We start from the raw sequence: 18,754 nt of genomic DNA, 5'->3' as shown, positions 1-18,754 counted from the left end.
AAGGAGTTGTGCAGTAACTAAATTAGTTACATTTAATGGGGATTACATAATGAGATTACGATAATTGTAATAGAGTTGCATTTTTTTAAATGTTCGCTTTTTAATAATTAAAAGTTTTTAATGATGAGTGAAGTCAGTGTTATCATTTTAATTTTCTCAAAACTTTTGCTGTTTGGCATAGAAAAATTGTTCTGAACAATTCTGAAGGTTGAGAATCGTTTACGCTCCTACCTTCCTCAGGTTATGAAGGATTTCAGGGAATGTAAAATGTGTTCAGAATATCTGAGCTCTCATGTTAAATAACTGTTTATGTAAAATAAGTCACGCAGCGCCGGTTATAAGCACAATACGTCTTTCATGAGATGGAGATTTTATATACAGTGTATGCTGTATATACGTGAGGCGGAACCCTGTCGGAACATCACATTTCAGACCCAACCCAAACAACCTCAAACCCCCGGATCATCTGTGTTCTGAGGCTTGACAAAGGTTTTGGCTTTTTAAAGATATGTTTATGGGAGACCAGATTCGATTTCAAATGTTTTTGTTGCATTTTTGGAATCCAAATTTCAGCCTGATGTGGCCTACGGCTGTTCATGATGTTGTATAGACGAGGGGATTTTTCTCATTTCTAGACATTGGAAGTGATCTAAAAGTACTCAGATAACTCCTTTCTTGGTAATTCAATTACACTAACTGCATATATTGCCCTGTAGTTTGTAGAAAGAAATCTGAAAAATATACTTAACCACACCCAGCTCTGGCTGTCACACAATGTTAATCAAAGTCACAGATGACTTTACTAATAATAACAATAATAATAATAATATTATTAATAATAATAATAATAATAATAATAATAATAATAAATATATCTACAGACAGCAATACACAGAGGCCAGGTTAGTTGTGTTAGATACAAATCACAGTTTTCTGTGTTCCCGATTCTGTGTATTGACACCAACTACAAATTTTCAAGTTCCCATGGAAAATAGAAATCATTAAGAGTTTTAGTTCTTTTAGCAAAGAAGTCACAGATTTTTCTTCATTGCTTTTCTATATTAACACTTGCCTAAGTCGCTTACTATCCAAATAATGAATGGGGTCCTTTTTGAATTCTCTTGCTTTCTTCACCTTCCTCTTGCCAGTCCAGTCTTCCTTTCTTTAGCTGCTTTGTGACGATGTTACTGATTTTGCAGCCTCGGTCACAAACCTTCCTGCCGCTGTGCTGACAATTAGTCTTGTCATCGTCTAATCATGACTTCACATCATGACGAACACTTTGACTGTACTGACTACTATTCAAGATGACATATAACCAAATGAATTGTCTGTAATAGAATACAATCTTATGTTATAATGGCAAGAAATCTTTCTTTGACTATGAAATATAATGTTTATTGTAGACTACCATTACTTTGGAATTTTACTATGGAAGGACTAATATAAATTTATGTAAGCGCCTTCACAGACATGTATTTTCCCACATTATTCTCTTCCGTGTCACCGCTCTTAAATGCCTCCTAATTTTTCAAACAAATCTGTCTGAGTTTAGCTGCCTGCTAGGAGGTTGGAGGTAGGAGGTTGTGGACGGTGGTGTAGCGGTGATCCACTGTGTTCTCCTCTCTGCTCGGACACTTAATGAACTGCTTGTGTTTCGGGAGCTTACATTCCCTTGTGTGCCATGTAGGCCAACGATGATGGAGTGGCGTGACGACGCGGTGACGACTCTGTGACTAATCATAGTTTCCAATCCTGGTGACACACAAAATTACTACGAACATGAGTTACAGTTACAGTTACAGAAACGCACCATCGGCTCCTACAGTCTGTCTGTTACGACTGGCTCGAAAGCCGCAAAATAAAGAGGGACACAATACCGGGTTAGACGCGAACAGAATGTGTTTACAAAAAGGGAAAAAGACGTCAAATATTAAAATAAAAGCTGGTTGTTGTCAGGTCGTCTCAAACCAAGCGCAGATACTGCCTGAAGCAACCAATTCAGACTGATGGGGCCTGCACATTTATGAGGAATTGGATGATGTCACAAAGCGCCCTACTCCACAAACTCATCTCGCTCCACCATCCAACTGGAAGTTGTAGAACGTTGACGTATCAGTTCTTCAATTTCCGGTACATTTTCAGCGGCTTATCACTTATTCCTGCTCCAAATGTAGATTGATATGGATCAAACTTGAACAACAAGATGTGTCAGACGTCCCGGTTCTAACAAGACCTCGGTTGTCGTGGGCTCGATACTTTTAGCCCGAAAAATGCCAAGCAGAAAAATAACAATAAAAGAATAACTAATAAAATTATAATATTCAATTGTGTGTGTGTGTGTCTGTGTGTGTGTGTATATATATATATATATATTTATATATATATATATATATATATATACACAGTGGTACTTTGACTTACGAGTTTAATTCGTTCCGTGACAGAGCTCGTAATTCAATCTGCTCATATAGCAAATCAATTTTCCCCATTGAAATGAATTGAAATGCCATTAATATGTTCCAGCCCCCAAAAAAACACCCCAATTTTTTTTGGTACGTGTGTTTTTAAATAGGAAAAATGTATTTATAAATAACAAATATTGTATAAAAATATAATAAAAGAGAATATAAAGAAATAAACTTTTTTTCTATGATTTCATGCTTTAATTCAATCAACATCATCCACTTCTTTTTCTCAGCACTTACTTTCTTAGGACCCATGGTTAGAATTTTTTTTTTGGGCAAAATAACTGCACAAAACGCGAGCACAAAACAGATGCTTCCACGGTCAGGTAACCACGTGAAGTGAAGGAGTGAGACATGGGATGCTGGCCGGATTCGCTCGCCACGCCAGCTAGCGGCGGCGTACCTGAAGCTCGCTCCTCGTAACTCACATTTTTGCTCACAAATCAATACAAAAAATCGATGGGACGACAGCTCGTAACTCAGAAAACTCTTATGTTAGTGCTCTCGTAAATCAAGGTACCACTGTATGTATGTGTGTGTATATATATATATAAAACCTTTATTTATATAGCCCCTTCATACTTTGCTTAATTTTAATAACAAACAACCAACATTCTAGTAATAAAAATAGGTACATATTTTACTCATTTTCAGATTTGGGTCATCAAATGATTTTGAATACCCCTCCATTTGCTTTTTTTATTCTGTTTATCAGTTTGTTTGGTACTTAACCCTGCCCCACCTGTCTGAGCAGCCAGACATCTGCTGTTCTTCTTGAGGAGAATAAACAGACATTGTTTACAAGCTTTTTTTTTTGATTTCTTGGTTCGTTGAGGTGTGATGCTGCTCCACGTTGACCTCTGTGATGCTCTACCTGCAGTTTGCGGAGTTCGACCAGATCATGAAGTCGGACCCGGAGCACCTGGCCGAGCTGGTGAAGAAGGTCAACAAGTGGCTGATTCACAGTCGATGGAAGAAGGTGCAGTGGTGCGCGCTGTCCATCATCAAACGTAAGAAAACACAAAAACAGTCACAAAGTCAAACCAAACATTTTAGTGTCAGGGAGTCAAAAATCAGGATCAGCATAGGACAGAGGTGCCCAATACGTCGATTGCGATAGGTAGTGCGGGTAGATTACGTGCCGATCGGTTAAAAAAAAAAACGTGGGTTAAAAAAAAAAAGAATAATTATTTTAACTGATCTGACCAACATGTTGAATGAGCTGCAAGGAAAAAACAAAACCGTGGTCAACATGATCAGTTCATTTAATGCTTTTAAACGAAAAATGCAACTTCTGTCCTCAAAGCTGCGGCACCATGATTTCGGGAACTTTCAAGACCTCGCATCAGAGCTGGAGACCCAAGGAAAGGCGTGTGCGCAATTTGACAGTGCCGCTACACAGAGCAGATTAAAAATTGTCTGTCAGACTTTAAAAAAAGATGTAAAGACTTTGCTTTACCCGAGCCAATCGCTACATTTATGGCACCGTCCCCATTAAGGGAAGATATTGAGGTTGATTCACTCGCATCAAAAATTGCAACACTTTCACCTGAACTTGTCTGCAGTGGAGGATGAGATACTGACACTACAGGCTGACATTCATCTCAAGCCCAGGGCTCATGGACAGTTTTGGGACTTACTCACAGAGGAAAAGTACCCAAACATGAGGAAATGTGCTCCCTCCTTGACTGCATTATTTGGCTCTACTTATTTATGCGTGTCAGCCTTTTCCCGCATGAAGATTATTCAGTCCAAATTCCGTTCCTCCATGACTGATGATCATTTGGAAGCCTGCTTGAGGCTGGCTACCAGCAGCTACTGTCCGGACTATGCAACCCTGGCCAACTCCATTCAGTGCAAGTCATCAGAGTAAGGTAGTGACCATAAATGTATTCAGTTGTATTGTGCCGTAAGGGTTCATGCAATGATGCAAGGTACGCCAACATATATTGTATATAGAAAGTATTCTCAGTATATTTATAAATAAATATATTTAGCATTTTTTTACGCAGGTAGATCATTTTCACCTGGTAATTTTAAAAGTAGCTCGCGAGCCGAAAAAGTGTGGGCACCCCTGGCATAGGAGATTTGTTTACTGGCCGGATGTGATGAGGTCCCCAGGGGGTATTGGGTCTGTAGATGCCATCCATTCATCTTTGGTAAATCAATTAATAAAGATATTGAAGAGGTGATGTCCCTTGCCAACTTTGCCATGTTTTTCTGTTTAGGTCACATTGAAGAAACATGGAATTAACTTATAATTTTTACCGTTTAATTTTCTTTTTTGCGGGACTGTTGGTGTAATTACGGTAATATCTAGATCATCCATGCCAAAGATGGAGAGATGGATGGAACTGATTCTACCAAGCCCAACATACAACATGATACATCAGATGATACAGAGAGATTTTCAGATGTGTGAACTTTGAAAAAATATCTTGAAGAGCTTTGCTAAAAGTAAAAAAAAATGAGGGTCCATCCACCTGAACTCCCAAAATCCCAATTTCACCCCTGATGGGAGCAGAAGGTGTCAGGGAGTCATGGTGACTGCTCATTCATTGAAGATAGACAGATTTCCCTTCCATTTTCTCTAAGCATTGTTGTCTTTACAAGAAATTCTGTTAAATTTGGTTTGTGAAACATAACTCAATGATTGGGTAACTATGGTATGTTCTCCCTTTTTTTTTTAACCCTTTTACTATTATTATTATTATTTAGACGCCAATTTTATGCATCACAATTCACATTAGGCTGATAACCAACAGATCGAGACTAAGTAAGAATATTTCTTACTTTTTCATGTGAATTTGAGCTTGGCATCGGTTCTCCCGCTCTCTCTCTCTCAGTGAAGAACAAGATACAGTACAGAGCCAGTGCATGCATCGTGATGCAGAATATGGTTCGCATGTGGCTCTGCAGGAGGAAGCACAAGCCGCGGTGAGTGTCGACTCCTCCTCTGCCTCCCCCATTCCACTCTCCCTCCTTTCCTTTTTCTCACCATCCTCATTTAATAACGAACATGCTAATAAAACTATTATTATTATTATTATTATTATTATTATTGTTATATTATTTTTTATTATTATTTCTATTAATAAGAATAATACTATTATTAATAATATAAATGACAATCATACATAAATAATACTAATAATTCATATTAGTAATATGAGGAATTCTATTAGTACTACTACTAAAATTCTAAAAACTACTTGTGGTCAAATGATGACCATCAAAAAAGAACGGAAAGTTTGCTCGTGGTTGAACTGAAGTATTCTAAAAATGAAATAAAATAAAAAAGTACTGGGTGAAGGGTGAAATAAGAAATAAAGGCAGAGACATGATATCGATCTGAACTTTGTCAATGTGGAGGTAAAACAGAAATAGTGGGCTGCAAATGTGTATGAAATACTAAAAAACATTAATAACGTAATAAACGGATAATAGAGCAGTATTTCAACGTAACGTTAGTGTTCTGGAACAATGGAATATGATTTTGTTCCTAAATCTATTAAATGTCAAATAGTTTCATAGCTTGATAAAAAATACTTCTTCATGGGAAATATTATGGGATGGGATGAAGGCCAAAAACCTTTGCGGCCCACCAGACATTGTTACATGTACCAGTACGGGGGTCACGGACCAGTGATTGAGTGCCGCTGACTTGGCAGGCGCTGCTGGCTTTTAGTCCTCCTCCCCCTTTTGCATTCCGCTGCTCCCCCTTGTCTCCTATCCTCCCCCTCACCTCCATCTGCCCCCTTTAATCCCTCCTTTCTTCTTTTCCTTTTTAATATACTCTCTCTCTCTCTCTCTCTCTCTCTCTCTCTACATTTTCCTCCACACCCAACATTCTTCTCACCTCTCCTTCTCTCCTGTCCTTCATCATGTTCCTCCTCCTCCTCCTCTTCTCCATCATACGCCACATTTCACAGCCTGGCGTGTCAGACAGCTGACAAAACCACACACACACACACACACACACACACACACACACTCTGTCGCTTGTCGCCAGGGAGACAGGTGCACAGTGGCACGTTCGGCTTCACTTATTAGCTCCGTAAAGCAGCTGGAGGGATCAGATGATAAACAGCAAAGCACTGCAGGGTCTGTTTGTCTGTCTCTGTGTGTGTGTGTGTGTGTGTGTGTGTGTGTGTGTGTGTGTGTGTGTGTGTGTGTGTGTGTGTGTGTGTGTGTGTGTGTGTGTGTGTGTGTGTGTGTGTGTGTGTGTGTGTGTGTGTGTTTAATGGGGGTACTACATGTCCAGCGGAAGTTTGGGCAATTATGCGATGGGAGCGCTCCGTAACTGTTAAATGAGAACAGAAAGTCAAGGTCATAAAATCTGCTTTTAAAGGGCAGATCATAAATCCCCAGCCCCCGATCAATGAATAAAAGTAATTAAAGGATTGAGTATCTTCTCTTAAACAATTCCTTAAAGACATGATATAGGTAGAACGTGTTGGATGAAAATGAACTTGTATGTCAATAATAATAGTCATTGTTAGGTTATTCCTAAAGTAATATGTGTGTGTGTGTGCGTGCGTGCGTGCGTGCACCAGCATTGATGGGCTGGTGAAGGTGCGGACCCTGATGGAGAGGATGAGTCGCTTCAACGAGGTGGTTGCCGGCCTGAAGGAGGGGAAGCAGGAGATGAGCGCACAGATCCAGGAGCTGGACGCCTCCATCCAGGGCCTGATGGCCAAGATCAAGGTGGGTCATGGAGCTCCTCTACCTTTTTGCCGTCCACCTTTCCTTCTACGTCTACCTTTCTACCGTCCACTTTTCTACCATTCACCTTTCTACCATCCATCCACCTTGTGTAGAATGGTGGGTGAGGGAGCTCCTACACCTTTCCTCCATCTACCTTTCTGGCATCCATCTTTCTACAATCCACCTTCCCACCATCAATCTTTCTTATGTAGAACAGTGGGTGATGGAGCTCCTTGAACTTTTCACCATTGACCTCTCTATAGTACGTTGCCTAGCAACCTGGCAATACAGCCGCACTGTAGTCGACATAAACTTTGAGTTAAATTAATTGCTTGAAGAGGGATGATGGTCTAGACCAGGGGTTCACAACCTTTCTTTCTTTCACAGAACACTTTCTACACCGCCATCATAAAACTAAAAACTTCACAAACTTGTGGAACTGTGCTTATTATTATGGCCTACTAGTAGTTCGTAGTGAACAAATCCTGAGTCACTCACGATAAACAGGCCAATGCATTCTGCAAAAATCATATTGAATGTGACTGATTTACTATTTCCATTCCACTAAAATAATCGGTAAGAATCAAATGTGGGAAGTCGATGCACAACTCAGAGCTGAACAGACACATCTGACTCTCGTTCATTGTTCAGGAAGTCCTCCCTCCACCAAGCAAACAAAGACACAAACAAAGAGTCTTTAAATGACACTCTTACTGAGTGACGAACTGAGACAAGAACCAAATCTCAAAAAAGACTTCAATCTTTTATCACTGCTTATAGTTGTCTGTCCAAGAGTGAAACTTGTTCTGATGAACACCAAGCTGCGTTTCTGCTGGAACTGAGGAATTTGATGAATTATTCAGCCTGGCAATTTTGATCTTGCAACACAAAAGCTTACGTCCAAAAAGATCTAAAGACTTGATTTTCAAAGACGTCACCTTTGAGTTATTACATTTTCTTGTTTGTTATGCTCTGGGGCTTTCCTGATAGTTGCTTATTACTTTAAAAGTCATACAAAATAAATAAATGATGGCCGTTATGTTTAACCTTGTCAAAATGGTACATTTCATCATATAAACATGATATTAAGATGAAAGTCCAGCATCTACATTTACACATTCTAGTATATATCCTACATATCCTCTAAATCTAAGACTGCGTCCTGACATGAATCTCAACACATTCTACTTTATCCCTCAGGAAAAGCTCACTTCCTGCTGTGCACACGACGTGCATTAACCCCACATGTCCCACACTGTGCGCAAGCCCTGAATCTGTGCGTAAACAATGCACACGTGCCGCTGCGAGCCGTGTCCCATCAATAATTCTCAATTATTGATGTAACTAGGACGGGGAACTGTTTATGCATGAATCGAAACCAACACCTGCAAATGGTTATATGACAAAGGTCATACACTGATTTGAAATGGAAACCTCTCTGCCAAGCTTTTTCATTTTTTAAGAAAATACATCTTCAGTTTTATTTGGCCTCACTGAAAAAGTCATATATCGGTTTTGAGATTTGGGATTGAAAGCCCCAGAATAAAATTCACAGATATTCTATTCAACTGGCAACCGCCCCATGTGGGAATGGAGATTGGCCCTTTTTGAATAAGATAGAAGGTTTAGAAATAAACTGGAAAACAATCAAAAAAGCACAAAAAGTTAGACCACTGGTTCAAAACGTTGAATATGTCTTCAAATAAAACGTTTTTCTGTAGTTCCACCCATTTGCCGCACAATTTGCTCACTCACTTTCCGTCAAAATACTGTAAATTTTTAAATATTACTCATGTGTTATTCAGTTAGTAAACACAGAACCAAGTTGGAAAATATTGATATGTATTTATACATATTGATACATATTGATAAGTTTCCAAAGTTCTAAAATCTTTCTTGTTCATAGTTAATCAATGTGATAATGTTGATGTGAATAACAAACATAATGGCTATGCAAAAGCATATCCAAAATACTAGATTAATATCCAAAAATATAGTTAGAAGAGTTCAAATTTTCGGCATTAAATTTTTTAAGTGGCAGCAGTTATAACAAAAAAAAATGTTGATTGGTAGCCTGGTAGCTGTTCCATAATATCAATACAAGCCACAGCCACATCCAAAATCACCTGAAACTAAAGAAGCTGGAAGCTGTGTTTGGCATTCTGAGTTTTGGATTTATCAGTGTTTGCTCAGCCGCCTCTTTCTGGTTCTGACAGACACATGAGGCGATGAGACTCGTCCCGAAATGAGAACCTGTCCTCCGCCTGACAGATGCTACCACTGCACCTCCGCCTGCATGCTGATCGACAGCACGCAGGTGGAGGGGCAGCGGCAACTTTTTAAAAGATTAACGTCTGACGAAAGCATCGTTTGACATGTGATTTTAGTAATTATTTTTTTTTAAAAGAGTTACAGATATTTAAAATGCTAGGGATGATGGATATTGCCTGTAATTATTAAAATATCCACATGCTGAAATGGATGGATGGACGAAGCATCAGATCAAAAGATAGTGATGGATGGACTTTCCACCAGAATGAAAGATGGAGTGATGGGTGGAGTAACTTAACACCGACATGAGTGAATGTTGAATCCATCTCTCGTCGTTATGAGGATCCCCCTCCAAAATGTTTTGCTTCCAAAACACGTTGAATTTACTCTTCGTTACGTCCTTCACCGCCTCAGGCTGAAAGAAGTGTCTCCTCTATAGATAATCTTATCTCTGGAAAACTGTCCGTCTTACTTTTTTTTTTCTTATCTGCCCTCATTTTCAGCTGGTTTGAACCTTAATTTGGGTCTTCTCCCACTCTGTGTGAGGTGGCGATGGGCAAGCTCTCTGTCAAAAGAGATAGAGAGCTTTAGAACACAGACCAGTCTGATAAGATTTTTAAGATTTAAACCCTTCAAGAAAAACTTGAAAACAGGTATTTTTTTTATGATTTATATTTGATTTACATTTTCAAATGACAAGAATAAAAAAAATCAACCTAGAAACAAATGTAAAACAATTGAAAATGAATAAAATAAAAGAAAAAAATAAAATTAGAAAGGATGTGAAAATCAAAAAAATGGTGCAAAACTGCTGGTAGACTTACATTATAAGTTACAGACAGGAATTTACTATTCTAAAAAATCTGATATATTCAGTTATGTTGACCTTATTACAAGCAATTAAAAATTTTAACTTAAATCATATTTTTTTTCATCATTGGGAGTCAATCCGAGTGATAGGTTTCAATTTTAAAGATTCCTGATGCCTTCCTCTTTGGGAAGGATTTTACGGAGAATCATCATACGATCATCAAAAGTAAAATGATCCCCCTCCTTATTTTTTTCGTGGACCCCCCTCAGAGGCTTGTTGAGGCCCTCTGGCGGTCCCTGGACCGTCGTTTTGGGGGCCTGGCATTAAACCATGGCGTCTAGCAGCTGTGCTGTAAAATACCTGGCAACCAGAGGGAGGCAAGGCAGCATCACTGGCAGATGTTTATGAATATTTATCTCATGTTCCGTCCCCCAAAATTTACACCCCGCTGTGCGCTGATTCTCGGCAGCGCTGGCACCCACACCGTGCTCCCACAAAGACACACACACACACACACACACACACACACACACACACACACACACACACACACACACACACACACACACACACACACACACACACACACACACACACACACACACACACACACACACACACACACACACACACACACACACAGACGACACACACAGACAAAACATACTCACATCCTGAAAAAAAACCCACAACAGTGCTTTTATAGTTTAAAGGGAAATAAATGATTTAGTTGGTGCACACACGGACTACCAGATTTGGGCCATTGTCGCCAATCTCCAAATAAGCGTGACCTACCTCTAGGTATGTTTAAAAAAAGTTCCGCTCAGGAAAATGAGTTATCCTGGTGCATAGATATATTATATATATTCTATATATATTCTGTGTATATTCTATATATAAATAAGGATGATAATTACATACGATCATTACCAGTCAATTATTATTATCATTACCACTGATAAAAAACGTTTTGTCAGCCTTTGCAAACAACAGCCAGCTTACGCGTGGTTGCCTAGTTTGGCAACCACTTCTAAAAGTTCTGAAAGTTAAGTGTCAGGCCCTGGACAGGTTCTGGATGTTTGGACTAAATCATAACTAACAATAAAAATCTTCGCAATTTGGGGTCCTAGTGACAGAATTGTATCAAATGGGGTCCGAGGCTCAAATGGAAGTTGCTTGCTTTTGGGGGAAAAAGGTTGAGAATCACTCCTCTTAGCTAAACTAGATTCCCTACTCAGGGCCTTTATATACAGTGCATCCGAAGTATTCACAACCTTTCACTTTCCCCACATTTTGTTATGTAGCAGCCTTATTCCAAAATGGATTAAATTCATTTTTTTCCTCATAAATATCGGGTGACATTAAGGGTGTCACGATTCCGATTTGAAATCAAAAATCGATCAAAATGAGTGTTCGATTTCAAACTTATAAATCATGAGCAGGTTTACGACTCTCCCCGTGTTTTTGTGGGTAATATTGTCCAAAATAAAAATAACGTTATCTGAAAATAAACTGTGAACTGAACTGTGTACTTGTACTGAAGCGGAGCTTTTGGTGGGGGGAGGGGGCAACTGAAACTCGAGCCACAGGCGCCGGAGGTCGCAGCTTGTGCATTCTAATAATTCAAAGAAAAAATGCCCTCAGATTCAATAAAATAACATTATGGATATAATTTGGATTGTGATATCAAAGATTAGATAATAATGTTAAACGGAACATGATGCTGTGATATGATGAGGAGAATTAGGAAAAACAGTCAGATTAGAGAAGAACTGGGCGGAGGAGAAAAGATGCACTTGCAGCGTGTTGAAAAGCTTTTACAGCTCCCAAGTATTTATTTTATCTATGAAATTGTATGACATATTTTGTTTATATTTATTTGATGACTAAAAAATAACATGATTTAAAATGATTTAATGTGACTGGACTCAAAGTGTTTTTCTTTACGATTCAAGACTATAGTCTCACAATAGCATAGCCGTCAGTGCTGACAAAAATACATATGTTTAAATTGAGAATCGAATCGTGACCTTAAAATCAAAAGTCAAATCGAATCGTGGATTTGGAGAATGCTGTGTCCATTATAGCAGCTTAGTTATTTATCACACTCTTCATGCAATATTTATATTCTATTATTTTATCTATTATATAATATTTATTAACTATGTGCCCACAGAGCACAGTGATGACCCGGCTGGACATCGACCACGAGTACCAGGCTCTGGTGTCACGCTCGGAGAAGCTGCTGACGGCCATGCAGAACAAGAAGAAGGAGGAGGAGGAGCGGGAGCGGCTGAAACGCATCCAGGAGGAGATGGAGAGGGAGAAGAAGAGGAGGCAGGAGGAGGAGCAGCACCGCAAGCAGGAGGAGGAGGACAGGCGTCTGTAAGAGAGAGAGAGAGAGAGAGAGAGAGAGACTGGACACAGTTGTTAAAGTTAGGTTGTCATAAGCTAAGTTCATAAGGTTGTCAAAGTTTCCATTTTGACACGTTATTAATTTAAGGGATCATGCATTCATTAAAAAAAATAATGTCATTAAGCACGCACCCTATTTTATATATATAAATTATATTGATATATACTGTGTGTGTGTGTGTGTGTGTGTGTGTATATATATATATATATATACACACACACACACACACACACACACACACAGTATACTGTATAACTATATACAGTATATGTGTATCCATCTGTGTGTGTGTGTGTGTGTGTGTTTGTGTACACACATATACATTTTCTTATTTTTTATCTATTTATATAATTCTTTCAGAGCCACTTATTCAGTCACAATTCACATGTAAGCCAATAATCAACATTTAAGAATAAATTAGAAGCTTTCTTACTGTACCTTTAAGGGGACCTTTTATTCTCACTTACCTCTTGTTCCAAAATGGGCTGTTTTTTGTGGGAGGAGCCACCCTCCTGAGGCACCGAGTTCTGTGAGCCAATAGGGTTTAAGCACAAGTTCCGGGTTCTGTAAGCCAATAGCATTTGAGCACACCTTCAGGGTTTTATTGTATTTACTCCGTAACTTTTACTGATTTCACCTTATCAGTCCACTGAAATCTGTATGAACATCCGACATTGTAACATTATATACGTGACCGAAATAGAAAAACGAAACAGGTCCCCTTTAAAAACTGCTCTTCCTGGTCAAAGTGCAGGTTGCATATTAGGAAACCGTTTCATATGGATGAGTATCAAATATACTTTAGTATATATAGTATATATTAATTATAATATACAGTATTTCAAGCGTATTTAACTTCATTTTCTATTAAAAAGGTATCCATAGAATATCAATATCTCTGTCTGTCCCATAACCCTGTGTGCATATTAAGTGGCCCCATGTGGGGTCGCGAGCCCTAGGTTGAGAATAGGGCTGCACGATTATTCGAATTCAAACCAACCTCGCAATTTTATAGAACGCAGTTTTCAAATCACAAAGGCCACAATCTCACCATTAGGGCTGTCCAGGGCCGGCTCTTGTGTTGGTCATACTATAGAATTGTGTATTTCTTGTGTTTAGTGAATAATGCAGAAAATAAGGAACTTAAAAAAAAAATTGCATACGTAATTGCAATCACTATATTGGTCTACAAAAGTGCAATTTGATTATTTTCCCAAATCGTTCAGCCCTAGTTGAGAATATCAGATATGGATACATGGATATGTGTGTGTGTGTGTGTGTGTATGTATGTATGTGTGCGTATGTGTATATATTTAGTACATATATTTGTAGTGACTATGTGTGTGTGTATGGGGGTCAGAGGGGATAGGGGCTGGCTGCAGTGCTGGGGATGGTTGTTAAATATTACATTTACATTTTCGATGTCTGTCCGCAATCCATTTTACAGTGACACACAAGGGCGGCCAAGGATTTAGCTCAAATTCCCTCTCCACTGAGTTTTATAAGTGACCCACTGATGCTGTGACGGATTGTGTGCATTGTAAGGTCACCATGCCAATGCCTCCCGAATACTGATGGAGAGAGGGAGGGAGGCAGAAAAATACGGCTGTTTGTTGATTTTCTTTATATTGTTGCACCAAATTTCAAATACTACTTTCACGCTGCGGATACACATCTTTCTTCTGACAGGTTTTCACCTCGAGTCATTGGATTTCTGTCAAGTCAGGGGTTTGGTTGAAATACAATTCCAGGACGAGACCAGAAGAGGGAGTTGTGGAGTCTGGGCTTTACGTATTGAATATCGTGGATGTTGACCATTTTTCTGCGTTCCATGACCAACTAGAGCTCAACACGATTGGTTGGTTGGTTGGTCTGGTTTCCCTCAAAATTAGTCATATTTCCATGTAATGATGACCAGCTTTTTAGGGATAAATGATTGTCTTATACATGACTTGAAAATGGAATCTTCTATTTAGACTGGAAAGCCTGACTTTTGATAATCAAAACAGAGTTTCCAAATGCTTCACACAGAGGATTAAATTATAAACAAGCATCAAGATAAAAAATAAAAATAATAATCAAAATATTGAATGTAATATATTACAAATAAAACATGTGTATGCATATAGTATCTAAAAAAAGTTATTAACCTGACTAAAATGAAACATCAGGATATGTTTTCCTGCAAAAGTACGTTTTAAGAACAAAGAATTTAAGAGTGGGCACTGACCAATAGGACTGAGGGATGATTTAAAGGATAGGTTTGCCTTTTTTCACCCCAGGCTTTTTAAAATGTTGGTTCTCATAATTTTTAACTGAGAAGGGGAGTAATTAAGTCGCAAAATCCAGTGCCTTAATACTAAATGGTACAGACTTTCAGTCGAGATTTAGCAGAGATAACATACAGCTCAAGTCCAATTCTTTACAGGCTGCACGAAAACCTTTAATTTTTTGTGATGTAGTGCCCTTGAGCAGAGATAAGGAACCCTGGAGTAGGTGGAGTAGAGGGAACTGCACCGCTGCTGTGAGTGTGGATCTGAGTGGTGCCGAAATAGACCCAACGCTGACAGATCACCACCCATCATTCAGACCTCTCACTCTCATATCTCCTTCTCTCTTTCTCTTTTTTTTGTTATATATATATATATATCTCCCGGGTCAGGTGAGCTTTTGGAATGGTCAGTAAATTTTCCAACCTGTTTCTGGCTCTGTGATTCTGCTCCCGGATCGTTCCAGTCACGTAGAATGTCTTTCATTCGAACCGATCGGCGCCATCGAGTTCGTCACAAATCACTACCCGCTAATGTAGGGCATTAGAGACGACAGCCCCTGATTTTACGATCAACCCCCCCCCTCCGCAAAACATCCCGCTTACAGGAGTCACCTGCCCGGCAAACTCAAGGACGTTGTCATGGTGATGGGACGTGGTTTTTGTCTAGAGACTTTGATTCAAGATTCAAGATTTTTTATTTGTCACATACATATACATACTTTCATACATATATGCAGTGAAATGTAATGCAACGCACCCGGTGATAGCACACAATATGTCCTAGGAAAAAAAGAAATAAAAGTAAAGAATTCCTTTCTAATAGACCGACTAACTGACTCCTAAAACGTAATACAGTAAGTTGAATACTTACAGAATAAGATAAAAATATATAGAATAAAATACAATAAAAATAAAATGAAATAAAATGGAATATATAGAGGGAATATGCCTATGTATATACAGATATGTGCAATTAAAGTGGCATGTGAATTAAAGTGGCATGTGAATGTGAATAGAGGGAGGTAGTGTTTGGGATAATACAGCACAGTATACAACAGTACGGCGCAGCAATACGGCATCACGAACAACCCAGAACAGTGATACAGTATGCGGTACAGTATGCTACATACAGTACAGTAGGTAGTGGAGCCTATGTGTGTAGCTCAGTGAGGACCCCTGGTGAGGTCAGCATTGACAGTTCTTATGGCTTGCGGGAAAAAACTCAGTCTCAGTCTCTCTGTTCTCGCTGTGTGACTGCGGAGGCGCTTGCCTGACCGCAGCAGCTGAAACAGTCCGTTGTTGGGGTGATGAGGATCCTTCATGATCCTGCGGGCTCGTCTACTACACCTCCTGGTGTATAGCTCCTGCAAGGGGGGGAGGGTAGTTCCAGTGGTACGTTCAGCTGAACGCACCACCCTCTGCAGGGCCCGCCTGTCCTGGGCAGTACAGTTCCCAAACCAGGCAGTGATGTTGCCTGTCAGGATGCTCTCCACTGCTCCAGAGTAGAAGGACTTGAGGATCCTCACCGAGACCCGGAATTTCCTCAGCTGCCTGAGGTGGTAAAGACGCTGCCTCGCCTTTCTCACCAGAGTGTCTGTGTGTACAGTCCATGTTAAGTCCTCTGTGATGTGGACTCCCAGATATCTGAAGCTGCTCACCCTATCGACAGAAGACCCATTAATCCACAAGGGCGCGTGCGTCCTCGATTGTGATCCACGCCTAAAGTCCACAATCAGCTCCTTGGTTTTGCTGACGTTCAGGTGGAGGCTGTTGTCCTGGCACCAGAGTGACAGGTCAGCCACCTCCTCGCGGTAGGCCTTCTCATCGCAGTCGGTGATCAGGCCCACAACCACGGTGTCGTCAGCAAACTTGATGATGGTGTTGGAGCTGGACCTGGCCACACAGTCATGTGTGTACAGGGTGTACAGTAGGGGGCTGAGGACGCAGCCCTGGGGGGATCCTGTATTCAGGGTGAGGGAGCTTGACATGTACTTCCCCACCTTGACCACCTGGGGGCGGCCTGTGAGGAAGTCCAGGATCCAGGTGCACAGCGGACCATTCAATCCGAGCTCCATCAGCTTGACAGCCAGTCTGGTGGGGACTATGGTGTTGAAAGCTGAACTATAATCGATGAACAGCATTCTCACATAGGCCCCCTTCTGGCCATCCAGGTGCGTGAGCGTGGTGTGCAGTACCTGGGAGACCACGTCATCCGTAGATCTGTTTTGCCGGTACGCGAACTGCAACGGGTCCAAGGTGCGGGGAAGAGAGGCGCAGATGTAATCCTTAATCAGCCTCTCGAAACACTTCATGACCACCGAGGTGAGGGCCACCGGACGGTAGTCATTCAGGCAGGAAGGAGAGGTGATCTTCGGGACAGGAACGACGGTGGACCTCTTGAAGTAGGACGGGACCACTGATTCAGCCAGGGAGATGCTGAATATTGTGGTGAACACCGGAGCTAGCTGGTTAGCACAGGTCTTCAGTACTCGCCCAGATATGCCATCTGGGCCCGCAGCTTTCTTGGTGTTCACCCGCATCAAAGCCCTCCTGACCTCGTGCACGGACACTGAGAGTGCGCGCTCATCCCCAGCGGTGTAACTCCAATTAGCCGGCGAGCTAGCGGTGTTGCTGCCAGACTCGAACCGCGCATAAAAAGAGTTCAGTTGGTTGGCCAGGGAGGCGTCCACACTCGTGGCTGGGGAGGAGCTGCTCTTGTATCAGGATGGATCTGATGAACCAACAAATCGCCATTTACCAGCGGTTTTGGTTTATTTTCAGTGGGTTATTGCAGGTTCTCGTGTCTGCTCCCGCTGACCTTCCCTGCCCATCCCCAGTCCAGGCGCAACCGCAGGATAACTATTCCCCATCTCCTCATACGGGCCAGACCCGGGGACAATGTCTCCCCGCTGAATCGTAAAATCACCCCCCCAACTCCACCAGCAACACCTTGTCCCGCGCTGTTCCTCCCTTTCAGGTTCCTACAACATTAAACCGTGCCGAAGTTCAAGTAAAGGGTAACACGCCAATTAAAAAAAGGTATCTCAGAGAATACATCAAAGAGAAAACATCAAATTTCACTTGTTGTCGGGTTCGAGTACTGGAGCGCCTCTTACAAATACGAGCACATAAGCGTAAGTTGTCTTTCACTCCGTTTCTCTCATCCCATCGGTCCATTTGTGGGCTCCACATTAACGGTTGGCCAGTTGCCCACCATGGTCTAGCATGGGGTCAGTCACTTTACCCATATGTAAAAGAATATAATAAGCACAGTGTACCTCGCTGTCTGTTTGTGAAAGTGGAAATGAGCAAAGCCGAACATAGTTTAAAAAAATAAATAAAGTTCATATATCATCAGTATATTGTTAATTGCTTTGTTTACCCTACAACAAGAGAAGCTATAAAAATAAACTTAAATTAAACATAAAAACATTTCTGTTAATGACTATGCGTCCCCTTTTGACTCTTGTAATATTGAAATATGGATTACAATTATATTGGATCAATATCACTTAATTGTTGAAAGGATTAAAATTCTGCAACCCTCTTGTCAGTGTTGGCAACTAAAAGCTGAAGTTGCTAAGTTGACTATAATAATAATAATAATAATATTAATAAATAAAACTGCACACAGGGTCCCGCTTAGTCGTGCTCGATACGAATGACAGTTTTCCGGGGTTTTCGTAAAACACAGCATCAAGTCGTATCGACACCAATTACAAATCATGCGGTCGCTCGTCTTTTCTTCAGCATTACTGCTAAAACAAGTTACAATTTTCCGAAGTTCCATTGAACTCAGCATCGGTCCA

The 18,754-nt window shown here is 40.5% G+C and overlaps 1 protein-coding gene across 1 annotated transcript in view; it reads left to right on the top strand.

The window, feature by feature from the left end:
- LOC307248231 (unconventional myosin-VI-like) overlaps window positions 1–18,754 on the top strand; it is a 146,117-nt gene that overhangs the window by 90,354 nt on the left and 37,009 nt on the right. Inside the window, exons 23-26 of the mRNA XM_080024561.1 lie at window positions 3,349–3,478; window positions 5,315–5,405; window positions 7,025–7,175; window positions 12,434–12,642. Of these exons, the coding sequence (XP_079880687.1) occupies window positions 3,349–3,478; window positions 5,315–5,405; window positions 7,025–7,175; window positions 12,434–12,642 (581 nt within the window). The remainder of the gene's footprint in view (window positions 1–3,348; window positions 3,479–5,314; window positions 5,406–7,024; window positions 7,176–12,433; window positions 12,643–18,754) is intronic.

The sequence above is a fragment of the Zeus faber genome (assembly GCF_960531495.2).
Source record: "Zeus faber genome assembly, chromosome: 2".
Lineage (NCBI taxonomy): Eukaryota > Metazoa > Chordata > Actinopteri > Zeiformes > Zeidae > Zeus > Zeus faber.
This window is presented reverse-complemented; position numbering and strand designations above follow the sequence as displayed.